General features: G+C 47.3%; 1 protein-coding gene across 2 annotated transcripts in view; it reads left to right on the plus strand.

Annotated features, from left to right (window-relative positions):
* The window catches only part of sytl2a (synaptotagmin-like 2a), an 87,296-nt gene that overhangs the window by 54,851 nt on the left and 17,887 nt on the right, over positions 1-14,558 (plus strand). For both annotated transcript variants that reach the window (XM_062048263.1, XM_062048265.1), the window contains exons 15-16: positions 6-102; positions 181-286. In XM_062048263.1, the coding sequence (XP_061904247.1) occupies positions 6-102; positions 181-286 (203 nt within the window). The remainder of the gene's footprint in view (positions 1-5; positions 103-180; positions 287-14,558) is intronic.

Genomic DNA, 14,558 nt, shown 5'->3' on the forward strand with positions numbered 1-14,558 from the left:
TGCAGGTGTCAGGACAGACCTCAATACCTTCCTTTTTAAGTTTGCCAGACAGCAGAGGACTGATGAGAGTATCATTGAGGTTCCTACTACAAACATCTCACAGTAAGAACACATTTAACTCAACTTTTCAAATCAAATGTGCAGTCTTCATCACTAATTGAGATTTGAATGTATCCTCAGGTAAAAAAACATCTACAATTGAAACCGGTAAGGTGCAAATTTGGGTGAAAGATTGTAAGAATCTAACTTCAAAGAGAGGACCTACAATGGATCCATTTGTCAAATGGTACGATATTGTAAACTATTGGGACCATGTTCACATATTTAAAGTAAATCCATTAGTCTTGGGGTAAGATTCTATATAGCTACACTGGGCAAGGACAATATTGAAAACAGTTTTGAACACCCTGAACTCGTGTGTATGTTCAGTGCCTGGCAAAAATATTTACTCCCCTTGGATGTTTCAGCCTTGTATTGCTTCTCTATACAAATTCATGGTCAATTAATTTAGGCTATTTTGACAAGTATTACAAAAATATCCTTTTTTTGTCTAAATGAAAACAGATGCTTGCAAACTGGTGCCACAAATAAATAATGTAAGTAAATAATCTGTTATATATAGTGTAAGTAAAATCAACCCTTCAGGTCAGTGTTTAGTAGATGCACCTTCGGCTGCAATTACAGTTACAAGTACAATCTGCAAGGATATGTGTCAAACATGCCAGCACATAAGGACACTGCAATTTTGCTTGTCGGTCTTGTGTAAACACTTCTTTTTGAGTCCAGCCACAAATACTCAATTTGATTGAGATCTAGGCTTGACTTGGCCTGTCTAGAAAATTTACCATGATGTCTTTGAGACAGTTCGGTGTAGCTTTTTGCTGTATGCATAGGGTGGTGGTTTATATGTCAAGATAGCTGATTCACTCATTTCGCTGTCAATCAGAAAGGGATTACCTAATCATCATGCAGAAGCCCAGCATCCAGGCCAGCCAAGGCTCACCCACTGCCCAATAGACACCCAGAGAAGCTCAGCTTCCATGACCGTAAAATATTTTGCCCGTCTCTCCAATCAGTGTCTTACTTTCTTAGAGATTCAATGGGGATTTACTTGGGGTGTGATGAGATCTATTGTTACGAACGCGGGACAATAATTATTGTTTCGAGAAAAGGTTTCCCGCGCACATAAAGCAGTCCGAAGTTGTTATTTTTTTAGTCAGAAGCAAATCCGTATGGCTGTGCACAAAGGATTAGAACTGCACATCAAGTGCTTAGCGCACACTAACCAAGAGCTAGCAAACAGGGTTAGGGGCGGTTTGTATAGTGGTTCTCTTTCTTAAATTGCCATGAACCATGTCTCAATGATGGCAGAGAGGCTTTCTCAGCAGGTTTTGAACACAGCGCCAATGCAGATTGGCCCAGTAGTACCTTGTTGGCGGGTGACTCCCTCGGCTCTGTCCCACCTCGCTGCGTGTTCGTTATTTAATCAAGAATCCCATTACTCAAAATCATTCTCTTTTAAGCTCATACAAGATGAAGTCCCCTGGGGAGGGGCCATACATCTGGGCTCCCGTGTTCTTTCCATTTGTACTTTGATATGTTCTTTTACAGAATAGAGCAGTGGTGTTCTTTCCTCTCACGCTTTTATATGCTCTTTGATAGAATAGGACTTGCTTAAACACTTCTGCAAAAACCAGCAGGTCAAGAGCAGGTCATGAGGTTCAGTGACGCACAATACATTTCACTCTGATCTATGTGAAGCATTAATGTTCAAATAAGCATCATCATACAAAAGGTGTTTTAAGGATCTAATGTTGAGCATGAATATTAATAAGCATTCTCAGCTAATCTTTATGTGTGAATAGTTAATGAGCTGCTCTAAAAGCACAAGCTATTTTAAGAGTATAGTGAATCAAAACATCAAAACATGGTCCAAATCACAACATACCACAATTCTCCCTGAAAGGCGGCCTGGTTATCCACCATTTACTGCACATCATCCACACGCAGTGCCTCCTGATGAGAGTGTGATGCATCTGTATTTAACTCTGCCTCCTCCACGTACTTACCGTGTTCATATCGTGAAGGTTCAGGAGGAAAATGTGACAGGCGGATTATGGTGGTGTTAACATAATATCACAGATCTTACGGTGCAAATACAGATGCTGTCGTTCTTTACACCGTGAAAGGCACTTTGCACACACTCCATGTCCAACCACAGAGGCCGCCACATAAATTTGAACATCATTAATTTTTTTTTGTTAGTTCTCCGCGGTTATTAGGGTTCATGGCAGATCAGTGACGGATGACCAAATTTTGAGCTTGGTCTTTGGCGGGGCACGGCGAATTTTTGATTGATTGATTGAGACTTTTATTAGTAGGTTGCACAGTGAAGAACATATTCCGTACAATTGACCACTAAATGGTAACACCCGAATAAGTTGTTCAACTTGTTTAAGTCGGGGTTGTGGCGGGCACTAGGACCATGCTCACACTCAGCAGAATGGGTGTGGTTTTATGTACGTTCTTGGGCACACTATAAAAGTGCATATTGTGTTTGTTTGTGCATTCTTATGTTGGCAGTCTTACAATAAAGACCTCAAAGAAACAACGCTGTGTTTCTTGCATTTGCCACATTGGTGACCCCGACGTGATGTTTCACGCAGAAGAGGAAGCGGTGTCTTCATCGGCCATGTCGCCCCAACTCCAGCAACCTGCAACCCCCGCGGGGACAAAGCTTCCGGAGTTCTGGCACAGCGACCCGGCATCATGGTTCCAGCACATCGAGGCACGTTTCCACCTGCGAGGAATCGCCGGCGACGACTCCCGGTATTACTTGGTCGTAACAGCCCTCGACCAGGCGACCACTCGCCGCGCCATGCAGCTGTTGCGAACGCCTCCACAGCGCGGCAAGTACGCTGCACTCAAGAATCTTCTGCTTCGGAGATTTACTCTAACTGACGCTGAGAGGGCAGATAGACTTCTTTCCCTGCCCGGTTTGGGCGATAGCACCGCCTTGGATCTGATGGACAGTATGCTGTCGCTGCTGGGCTCCGAGGAGGGCGGGTTCATTTTCCCGCATCTTTTCTTGCGGCAGCTACCACCTGCGGCCCGTGCGGTGTTGGCTAACTCCGCTTCTCTGGCCTCCGGCGACTACCGGGGCTTGGCTGAAGAAGCTGACCGGGTGCTTCTGGCTTCCAGACGGTTTGCCGTGCAGAGCGTAGAAGCGCCCCCCCTGCAGACGATGGAGAACGCGGACCCAGCGGTAGTGGCGGGAGTCGCTACCCGGAAAAGGCGCGAAGCGAGCCAATGCTTCTTCCATCAACGTTTTGGCGCCAAAGCTCGACGGTGTGTCCCTCCATGCTCCTTTACGGCCCCGGGAAACTCCAACGCCAGCGTTCAGTAGCAGCTGTGGGCGCCGGCGAAGCAAGTGAGCTGCTCTTCATCGCTGACTCGTTGTCAAGGAGACGTTTCCTGGTGGACTCCGGTTCGCAAGTCAGCCTGTTACCGGCTACGGAATGCCGCCAATGGCTCGTCGATCGACACTTTCGGCTCCAGGTTGGTGACCGTGTGCTTTCATGGACGCAAATTCCAGTGGGACTTTATCATCGCCGCCATCACGGTTCCCATTATTGGTGCGGATTTTCTGTCTGCTAATGGACCGCTAGTTGATGTTGCTAACCGCCAATTGATTGATGCTGTGTCTTTTTCAACTTTCACATGTAAGGCGGGGGGACTTGGACCGTTAACACACGCTAATTATTTGGTATCTGGTGACGTTTTTCAACGTTTGCTGGCGGATTTTCCGTCATTAATCACTCCCGCTTTTTCCACCGCGGACACTAAACACGGTGTCGAACATTTCATTCCCACGATGGGCCCGCCAGTTTTTGCGCGCGCGCGCCGTCTTGACGCAGCTAAATCAACCATTGCTAAAGAGGAGTTTGCTACTATGGAGCGTTTAGGCATCGTTAGGCGTTCTAATAGCCCGTGGGCCTCGCCCTTGCACATGGTGCCCAAGTCAGACGGTTCCTGGCGGCCTTGTGGGGATTTTCGCCGCCTTAACAACATCACAACGCACGACCGCTACCCTATTCCGCACATCCAGGACTTTTCGGCGCGCCTGGCTGGCGCCGCCATTTTCTCGAAGGTAGACTTAGTTCGTGGTTATCACCAGGTGCCGGTGCGTGCCGAGGACGTGCCCAAGACCGCAGTAATAACCCCGTTTGGGCTTTTTGAGTTCCTGCGTATGCCTTTTGGCCTGAAGGGGGCAGCACAAACCTTTCAGAGATTAATGGACTCAGTTTTGCGTGGCCTCAATTTTGTGTTTGTTTATCTGGACGACATTTTGGTGGCGAGTCTTTCAGCCGAGGAGCACCAGTCACACCTAACACAGGTGTTCACACGTCTTGACGAGCACGGCCTGATCGTCAATCCTCCTAAATGTCAGTTTGGGCTGTCAGAGATTGATTTTTTAGGTCACCGTATTTCGTCGCTGGGTGCGATCCCTTTGCCTTCAAAAGTGCAAGTGGTGGCAGATTTTCCTCGTCCCTCCACTGTCAAAGCTCTGCAGGAATTTTTGGGCATGATTAATTTTTATAATCGGTTCCTTCCTCGCGCTGCCCACCTCCTGCAGGCTCTTTAGGGTGCCCTACGGAACAAAAAGGCAAGCGATTCCCTCGAATGGTCTCCTCAGCGAGTCCAAGCTTTTCATAGGGCTAAATCCGCGCTCGCAGAGGCTGCTCTCCTCGCCCACCCTGTTTCCGCGGCGCCCGTGGCTTTGACAACGGACGCGTCTGATGTCGCCGTGGGCGCTGTAGTTGAGCAGCGGGTGGCGAATGTATGGCAGCCCCTTGCGTTCTTCAGTCGTAAACTGCGAGATAACGAGCGGAAGTACAGTGTATTTGACCGAGAGTTGTTGGCACTGTATCTTGCAACACGCCATTTTCGTTTTCTGTTGGAAGGTCGGTCCTTCACGGCTTTTGTTGATCACAAACCCCTGACGTTTGCCATGTCAAAGGTCACAGAGCCTTGGTCAGCCCGTCAGCAGCGTCACTTGTCGGCCATCTCTGAGTTCACTACGGACATTCAGCATGTGGCCGGTAAGGCCAACCCTGTGGCTGACTGTCTCTCACGCGTACTCGTGTGCCCCGTGCAGCTCGGTTTAGATTTTTCGGGAATGGCCGCTGACCAGCCCGACGACCCCGACATCCGCGCACTCAAAACTGACGGTACAGCGCTAGTGCTCGAGGAGGTGGTAGTTCAGGATGGCGGTCCCGCCCTCCTCTGCGATGTTTCCACTGGCCGCCCTCGACCGGTTGTTCCGGTAGACTGGCGCCGCCGGGTTTTTGACGCAATACACTCCCTGTCGCACCCTGGCGTTCGGGCTTCCGTCAAGTTGGTTGGTGCCAAGTTTGTTTGGCCTGGCCTTAGGAAGGATGTTAGGCAGTGGGCAGCCGCATGCGTGGCATGTCAGCGCGCCATGGTCCACCGGCACACAAAGGCGGCCCTCGAACCATTTCCGATTCCGGTCAGGCGGTTTGACCACGTGCATGTAGACTTAGTTGGGCCCCTCCCTCCGTCGCAGGGTTATACACATTTGCTAACGATGGTAGATCGTACCACCAGATGGCCGGAAGCGGTTCCTCTTTCCTCCACTGCCTCGGTAGACGTTGCTCGCGCGTTTCTGTCAGCCTGGGTTGCGCGTTTTGGCACGCCATCTGATATCACCTCGGACAGGGGATCCCAGTTTGTGTCAGAGCTTTGGTCAGCGTTGGCCCAGTCCTTGGGTGTGCAGGTGCACCGTACTACAGCCTACCATCCCCAAGCTAACGGCTTATGTGAACGTTTTCACCGGTCGCTTAAGGCGGCTTTGCGTGCGGCGCTCGTTGATAGCAATTGGATTGACCGTTTACCTTGGGTTATGCTCGGGTTGCGCTCAGCCCCTAAAGAGGATCTTGCAGCGGCCCCCGCTGAATTGGTGTTCGGTCAGCCACTCCGCGTTCCGGGGGAATTTTTACCTGAGGGTTGTACCCCGCGACCGTTTCCCTTTTTGTCGAGGGGGTCCTTGGCTCCCGGCCCGATTCACCACTGTTTCCCTAAGTCGTTTGTGCCATCGGAGCTTAAATCTGCCCGTTTTGTCTTCGTACGTCACGACGCCCACCGTTCGCCCCTCCAACCGCCTTACGATGGCCCATTTAGGGTGCTGGAACGCGGTCCTAAAAACTTTGTGCTGGATATGGGCGGGCGCAGGGAATGCGTTTCTCTGGACAGACTTAAACCGGCGCATTGTGTTGCAGGTGAAGAAATACTGCCGGGCCAAGTCCCCCGCCGAGGTCGCCCCCCAAAATCTGTTCGGGTTGAATGTCTTTCGCCTGATGTTTGTTCTGCTCCACAAGGCACACCCGCTTCGCGGGATGGACATTGTAGCCGTTACGGCAGGCGAGTGAGGCCCCCTGACAGGTTTTCTTTTTCCCCATAACTTGCTGTCTGGGTGTTCGGGGGGGGGCTGTGTGGCGGGCACTAGGACCATGCTCACACTCAGCAGAATGGGTGTGGTTTTATGTACGTTCTTGGGCACACTATAAAAGTGCATATTGTGTTTGTTTGTGCATTCTTATGTTGGCAGTCTTACAATAAAGACCTCAAAGAAACAACGCTGTGTTTCTTGCATTTGCCACAGGGTCCACTTAAATTGATTCATGATACAGATATATACTATCATATATACTATCATCATAATACAGTCATCACACAAGATAATCACGTTGAATTATTCACATTATTTACAATCAGGGGTGTGGAGGGGGCGGGGGGGGGGGGGGGTAGGATATGGACAGCAAGTAATAAAGTTAAAAAAAACAAAAGGTATATCCAATGAATAACTTTACTCAGATTATAGCAGGGTACAAACATGTGACGAACACTTTTACGACTCACTGCAAAAACATAACAACCACGCTAGCAACGCACCTCCTTTACGGCAGCTGTCGCAACGTCCTTAAAGCAACAGCAGCACATACATATATATATGCAACATATATGACATCTCCCTTTTTTTTACTTTTGTTTTTCTTTCCAATGTTTTCGAAAACAAGATCACCTATCATCAATAATCAATCAATAATAATAATCAAGCAATATTCAATCTGCTCAGAACAACAAAACAACAGCAGCATCAAAGCACAACATTTAACGTATCTGTTTCACATCCTTTTTTTTTTTTGTAAGTCTCTCAATTTCACAGAGACAGTTTGCCCACAGGTTTTATCAGTCTGCCCGAGCGTGTGTACAGTCCATCTTTTGCAGGAGGTGGACGGGCATTGAGTGTCGGTGAAACAGTGTCAGTAGTAATGACAGGGGAAGGCTGCTGTGTAGCAGTGTCATGTAGCTGTCCACCTGGAGGTAGAGTTGCTGTGTCTCCAGTTGGCTCAGGAACATGTTGCAGGTGACGACGGTTGCGCCTCAATGTCGCCCCCTGTTGAGTCTCGATGATGTATGATCTTGGCGTTGCGCAGTCAGCGGTGATGACAGCGGGTGTTCCCCAGGCGTGCTGATTGTCCAGTTTGACGCGGACAGGATCACCAGGTCTCAGCAACGGCAGGGGCTTTGCTCCATGTCGGAGGTTGAAGTAGAACGCGTGTTTCTCCTTCTCTTCTGCATCTTTGCTCCTGACGGTTTTCAGGTTAGGCCATCTAGGAAGTAGGTTTTTCTCAAGTGTTGGAAGTGTTGTTTTTATCTTCCTGCCCATAAGCAGTTCAGCTGGGCTTGCACCAGTGGAGGTGCAGGGTGTAGAGCGGTAGCACATGAGAGCGAATAGAGGATCTTTTTGTTTTAGAATAGTCTTTGCAATTTGGACTCCTCTCTCAGCATGTCCGTTTCCTTGTGGATGATGGGGACTTGAGGTAATGTGCTCAAAGTCATACTCTCTAGCGAACTCTCGGAACTCCTCACATGTGAACTGGGGCCCATTATCACTAATTACTTGGTCTGGGCAACCGAATCTGGCAAATACTGCTTTTAGCTTCAACACCACCTGTGAGGCAGTGGTTGTAGGCATGTGGAGTATCTCGAGGAACCTGGAAAGGTAGTCTGACACTACGAGGTAAGTATGTTTGTTATGATCACATAAGTCAATAGCAATTCTCTTCCAGGGCCGGTCAGGTAGAGGGGTCGAGATGAGGGGCTCTTTGCGCTGTGTGGGTCTCATCTCATGACAAACCTGACAGGTCTGGATTTTCTTTTCTTTTTTTTCCAAATATTTTTATTGAATTTTGCAGACAATGCAGCATGATGAATCATGGCAACAGCAAGTTGGAGTATCTGCACATTTTTCAATATGTAACATAATAAACCCCATCCCTTACAATACCCACCCACTTAATTCCCAAGATAATTGTCGCCTAGTGCCCACAACAAATATAGACACACATGAATATATGCAAACTTAGCTTCAATCTAACAAACTATATTAAGGTAAATAAAGAGTAAATCAGATAAAATAAATAAATAAATAATACATAAGATATACAATAAAATATAACGTAAAAGTAAATAAACACAAGGAATGAGGGTGGGGGGGGGGGGGGGGTCTTCAGCGGTCAGTTCTGTCTAAGTTGTGTTACTCGAATCGTTTGGGGTGATGTCAAGCTTGTCCCTAATAAGGTCCAGGAGGGGGCCCCAAGTTTTATGGAAAGATGCCACAGATGCTTTCTGCGAGAACCGAAGCTTCTCTAATTGCAGACACCGCAAGACATCTTGTATCCAACTGTTATGGCTCGGCGGAGACGCAAGCTTCCATTTAAAAAGAATTGTACGCCTAGCCAGCAGAGTCGTTAACGCAATGACATGACGAGCGGTTGCAGGTTAACCGTCCACCTGCAGAACGCCAAAAAGGGCAGTCAGCGGGCTAGGTGTTATTGTCCTATCAAGGGCCTGCCCGACAGTGTCAAAAATAGCCGACCAAAAACTTGAGAGTTTTGGGCACTTCCAGAACATATGCAAATGGTCAGCTGGGGATTGTCTACAGCGGTTACAAGCGTCGCTATGGTTGGGGTATATTTTAGCCAGTCTAGCATTAGTGAAATGTGCTTTATGTAGTATCTTACATTGTATTAGGCCATGCCTAGCGCATATAGATGATGAATGCACCAGCCTCAAAGCTTCTCTCCACCGCCCGTCAGGTATAGGTGCCCCAAGGTCATGATCCCAGGATTCTCTGGCAGGTGAAGTGTTAAGTGGATTCAGAAGGCCGATTTCATTATATATTACAGATATCAAACGTCGTTTGTCAGAGTCAAAGGAGAGAAACCGATCAATTTCTGCTTCTGGGGGGCGGTTGGGAAAATGAGGAAATTGTTTTTTAATAAAATGCCTTATTTGAAGGTATCGAAAGAAATGTGTATTAGGTATATTGTATCTTGTTGACAGAGAAGCGAAGGAAGAGAACACTCCATCGTGGTACAGGTCGTTGAGAATTTTAAGGCCGTTAGTCGACCAGGTGCGAAACGCGGAATCAGAGCAGGCAGGGATAAAGGCGGGATTGTTCAAAATCGGAGCACCGCTGGAAGTTTTGTGTAGGCCATGATGTTTCCTAAATTGAGTCCAAATTTTAATAGTATTTTTAACAACTGGGTTTAGGGAGGTCCCCAATGAACATAAGGGTAGCTGTGAGCAAATCACTGCGTGCAGGGAACCATTAGACGATGCCACCTCTATGTGAGCCCAAGGTGGACAGGCGGCTGGGGAGTCGCAGCGGACCCAGTACAGAAGTTTATTAATATTGCAGGCCCAAAAATAATTTCTAAAGTTTGGAAGTGCTAGACCACCCTCTGTCTTAGGGAGCTGTAGAATGGCTTTCCTAAGGCGGGCTGGCCTGTTTTGCCAAATGAAAGCAAGAAGTTGCTGATCAAGGCCAACAAAAAATGATTTGTTGAGACATATAGGGATGTGTTGAAAGAGATATAAAAATTTCGGAAGTAAAATCTTTTTTATGAGGTTAATGCGGCCAACCAGGGATAGGGGGAGGGCAGCCCACCTGGACAAGTCCGATTTACATTTGTCTAACAGTGCTTGAAACAGCTCTGTGGGAGAATTCGAGACAAACACGCCCAGATATTTAAAACCGTCCTCCGAGATCCTAAAGGGGAAATTGTGAGCGCGGGAGTGACCTTGCCAAATTATTCACAAAAAATAGTTCGCTTTTCTGAATATTCAGTTTGTACCCTGACAAACAACCGAACTGATCTAGAATCGATAGTATATGGGGAAGCGAGGACAACGGGTCCGAAACGAACAACAGAAGATCATCGGCATATAGGGAGAGCTTATGAACCCGACCGAAACGAGTGATACCCTTAAATTCCTCCGAATTCTTAAGCCAAATAGCAAGCGGTTCAATGGCTATATTAAACAGCAAGGGTAAAAGCGGACATCCCTGCCGGGTCCCACGCTGGAGAGGGAAGTAGGCTGAACGGATGCCGTTAGTATGTATGGAGGCAAGCAGAGTCTCGTACAGGACTCTAACCCAAGAAATAAATTTAGGATCAAAACCAAATTTCTCCATAATAAAAAATAAATAGCCCCACTCCACCCTATCGAACGCCTTCTCCGCATCCAGCGCCACCACAACCTCCGGAGTATCAGATGGCGGAGAGAGAACTATGTTCAACAATCTTCTGGTATTGAAGAATGGATGCCTCCCCAGCGTGAAGCCTGTCTGATCGGCCGAAAATATTGAGGGCATCACGGTTTGAAGACATATAGAGAGAACTTTCGCCAGAATCTTGCAGTCCATGTTCAAAAGTGAGATCGGTCTGTAGTTACCACAAGAGGTAGCATCCCTGTCTTTCTTAAAAAGTAATGAAATGGAAGCCTCTGACAGAGTCCCTGGTAAGCGGCCGGCGTTGAAGGAATCATTGAACATTCTTGCTAAAATGGGGGATAACAGTAATGAGTAAGCCTTGTAAAATTCAACTGTGAAGCCATCAGGGCCGGGCGACTTTCCATTTTGCATAGATCGAATTGCCTCCTGTATTTCTGACGAGGAAATGGGTCTACCAAGCTCCCTGGCAATGTTTACATCAATGCAAGGATATGTTAATGAATCGAGGGGGTTGGGGCAAATCGCGGAGATAGAAGAACATTCAGAAGTATATAATTTAGTGTAAAATTCAGAAAAACACCTATTAATATCAACTGGATCAGAAGTATAACTACCATCGGGTAGTCTAATTTTGGGAATCGACCGCGATGCGCAAGCAGCCCTGGCCCGTTGAGCTAAAAGTCGGCCGGCCTTGTCTCCATGTTCATAGAAGCATTGTTTGGATTGTCGCAGTTGTCTTTCTACTATGTGCGTCATAAGCAGGTCATGTTCCGAATGTAGCAGAATACGTTTTTTATACAGGGTTGGAGATGGACAGACAGCGTATACATTGTCGAGGTCGAGGAGTTCTTTAGCAATTTCCGTCAGCCTAGCCCTCTCAGTCCTCCTCATCCTGGAAATATAAGCAATCACCTGTCCCCGGACAGTAGCCTTAAGTGCTTCCCACAAGATGCTATTTTCAATGTCAGGGGTGTCATTAAACTCAATATAGGTACGAATTTCTGTTTCAACAAAATCTTTGAACTTAATGTCCGAGAGCAAGTGAGAGCTGAACCTCCACATTGTGCGGCCGGTTACACCTTGCGAAATTTAATGTCGACTGAGATTGGCGCGTGGTCAGAGACGGCTATCGGGTGGTAGTCGCATGCGTTAATACAATGCAAGAGATTGTTATCTATTAAAAAGAAATCAATACGGGAAAACGAATGGTGAACGTGCGAGAAGAATGAAAATGCCTTCCCATGCGGGTTCCTGAATCTCCAGGGATCTGAAAGTCCTACTTGGTTTGCATAAGATGACACAGCCTCTGCTGCTTTGGATAGTGTATTTCGAGTATGGGAGGATCAATCAAGAATCGCATCCTGGACTAAGTTAAAATCCCCGCCTACGATTATGCGGTGGCTATGGACGTTGGGGATCCTAGCAAAAAGTCTTGTGAAAAAAGTGTCATCATCCCAGTTAGGTGCATACACAGAGACTAAAATTACGGGTGTGTTCTGTAACGTGCCCGAAACCACAACATAGCGACCTTCATTATCTTCTATAACGTCTGCTGGCTCAAACATAACACGCTTATGGATAATTATGGCCGAACCTCTAGCCCTAGCAGAAAATTTGGAATGGAATAAGTGGCTCATCCAAGACCTCTTAATACGGAGAATTTCTGATGTCTTCAGGTGTGTTTCTTGCAGAAACATAATGTCCCCTTTAAGATGCTGCAGCCGAGTTAAGACTTTACCAATTTTGACAGCGTTGTTCATGCCTTTGGTGTTCCAAGAGATGATACGTACTCCGCCACTCGTCATCCTACCAGCATCCGCCATCTATTAGACCCCAACAGTAAATCTGTGTGACACGCCTTAGACCCCACGGGGAGGGACAGGAGGGAGAGAGGGAAGACATAGCAGCAAAAAAATAAAAATAACAAAATAGTACGAAACACCAAACTAGTAATGACAGAAAGACACATTTCAACAAACCCCAACAGATTAGAATGCAATTACCCTTACTACCCACCCTAAATAAGAACCTTATCTGAGCTCTCTCGCTCTTACTTAGCCTAACTTGACTAATATTAACTTCCGGAGTCTCCTCCCTTACAGTAGCAGTAATGAACTCCATAAAGCGAAATAAGAATTTAAAGTGAGCCTACATTCATGAGACGCATCCCAACCTGAGTGTATAGTAATATAGGAAATATTAAACCGAAATAAACAAACAAGGCACATACCAAAATGTACAGTGCACTGCACCAGTAGCTTTAGTGATGTTTTTTGGACCAAGGAGTGCCTCATAATGTGCATATGAATGACTAGTTCAGATTAAAACAAATTAGGATGCATAATCAAAATGTGTTACAAATAGCTTGGCCCCTCAGGAAAAAGAAGAAAGAACGCCCAGTACGGAGCGGAACAAACAAACAAAACAAAAATAGTTACGACCATCCATGTTGGAAATTATGTGACCACCGTTAGCCAGTGTGTAAATTGCAACACTCAAACATTGCTTCCTATTATGAGCACACGTCTAAAATGGTGGTCAGGGCTTAGAACAGCAAAACAAACAAAGGCCCACAATGTCCACAGTGAATGCAAAGTTGTCATAAGTCAGGCCTCTGAAAAAGTTTGAACTTACAGTTTTTATTTCAGGAGCTGCACAGTCCAGGTGCAAATTGTTGTCATGTCCAGCCGTATTGTAGTGGTAAATAGCCGTCCAAGCCCATCAGGTATCTTGCGTGCGGATTGATGTCAAGAAGTCCTCAGCCTCTGTAACCGATCCGAGTCTCTTCTTACCACCATCCTTCGTTACTATGACAAGCCTGGCCGGGAACAGTAATGCTGGTCATAGGCCCATTTGGTAGAGCTCCGACATCACATCGCGGTATTTTTGGCGTTGTTCCACCACTTCAGGTGCGTAGTCCTCGAAGATGGCGACGGGGTACCCTCGGTATTGTAGCTTGCCTCTCCTGGCCCTGGCCTCGCGGATAATTCTCTCCTTCACCTGGTACTTGTGTAGCCGTATCAGAACGGGCCTCGGTCTCTGGTCTGGCTTCGGCTTGCTAGCGAGTGTTCGATGGGCCCGGTCGCACTCCGGCGGTGATTCAAAGAAATCCTCGTCAAAAATCTCCTTCAGTAGTTCCGCAAAAAAGGTAGTTGGACGTGGCCCCTCCACGGACTCTGGTATGCCGATCACTTGGATGTTGTTTCGCCGACTCCGGGATACGAGGTCGCTAACTTTAGCCCGTAGCTTAGCCTCGATGTCCGTTAGCTTAGCACATGTTGCTTCCAGTGCTAGCAGGCGTTCGTCTTGCAAAGTAGCATTTTCTTCGAGTGAGGTAATTTTCTGAGAGTGTTCAGAGACCTTGGTGTGTACCTTATCAATCTTTGTCTCGAGTGTAGAAATTGCTGTCCTGAAGTCCGTGTAGAAAGCCTGGCGGTTTTCTTCCAGAAGACTAGCTATAGCCGACATGCTGACTTCACTGGCACCTCCGTCGGAAGAGCTAGGTCCGGCCCCGGTATCTCTGGCGTTCCGCTTCGTCGAGTGAGTTGGCATTTCTTGCCGGTTGCAACTCCGGAGTAATATATTCACCCGCTCGCTGGCTTTGTTTATGGAGTTTTAAAAGAGTGGCAATGTAAAAAGTTGTGGGAGGGAGACTCAACACGTGTCTACTCCATCTTGCCCAAACCGGAAGCGCCAGGTCTGGATTTTCTGCTTGATTTCAGCTGAGATGCCAGGCCACCACACTGAAGTGTTAGCCCGCTCTCTGCATTTTGACAGTCCTTGATTTCCATCATGGATTCGATCCAGGACATCTGCTCTTAGAGAGCCTGGGATTATCATGCAACATCCTCTTGTGATGATTCCGTTGTACTCCGACAGTTCACTCCTTATAGGGTAATAGTCTCTGATGGCTAGTGCAACATCAGCCACATAGTCCGGCCATCCTGACTTGACA

Source organism: Entelurus aequoreus, linkage group LG05 (genome assembly GCF_033978785.1).
Source record: "Entelurus aequoreus isolate RoL-2023_Sb linkage group LG05, RoL_Eaeq_v1.1, whole genome shotgun sequence".
Taxonomy (NCBI): domain Eukaryota; kingdom Metazoa; phylum Chordata; class Actinopteri; order Syngnathiformes; family Syngnathidae; genus Entelurus; species Entelurus aequoreus.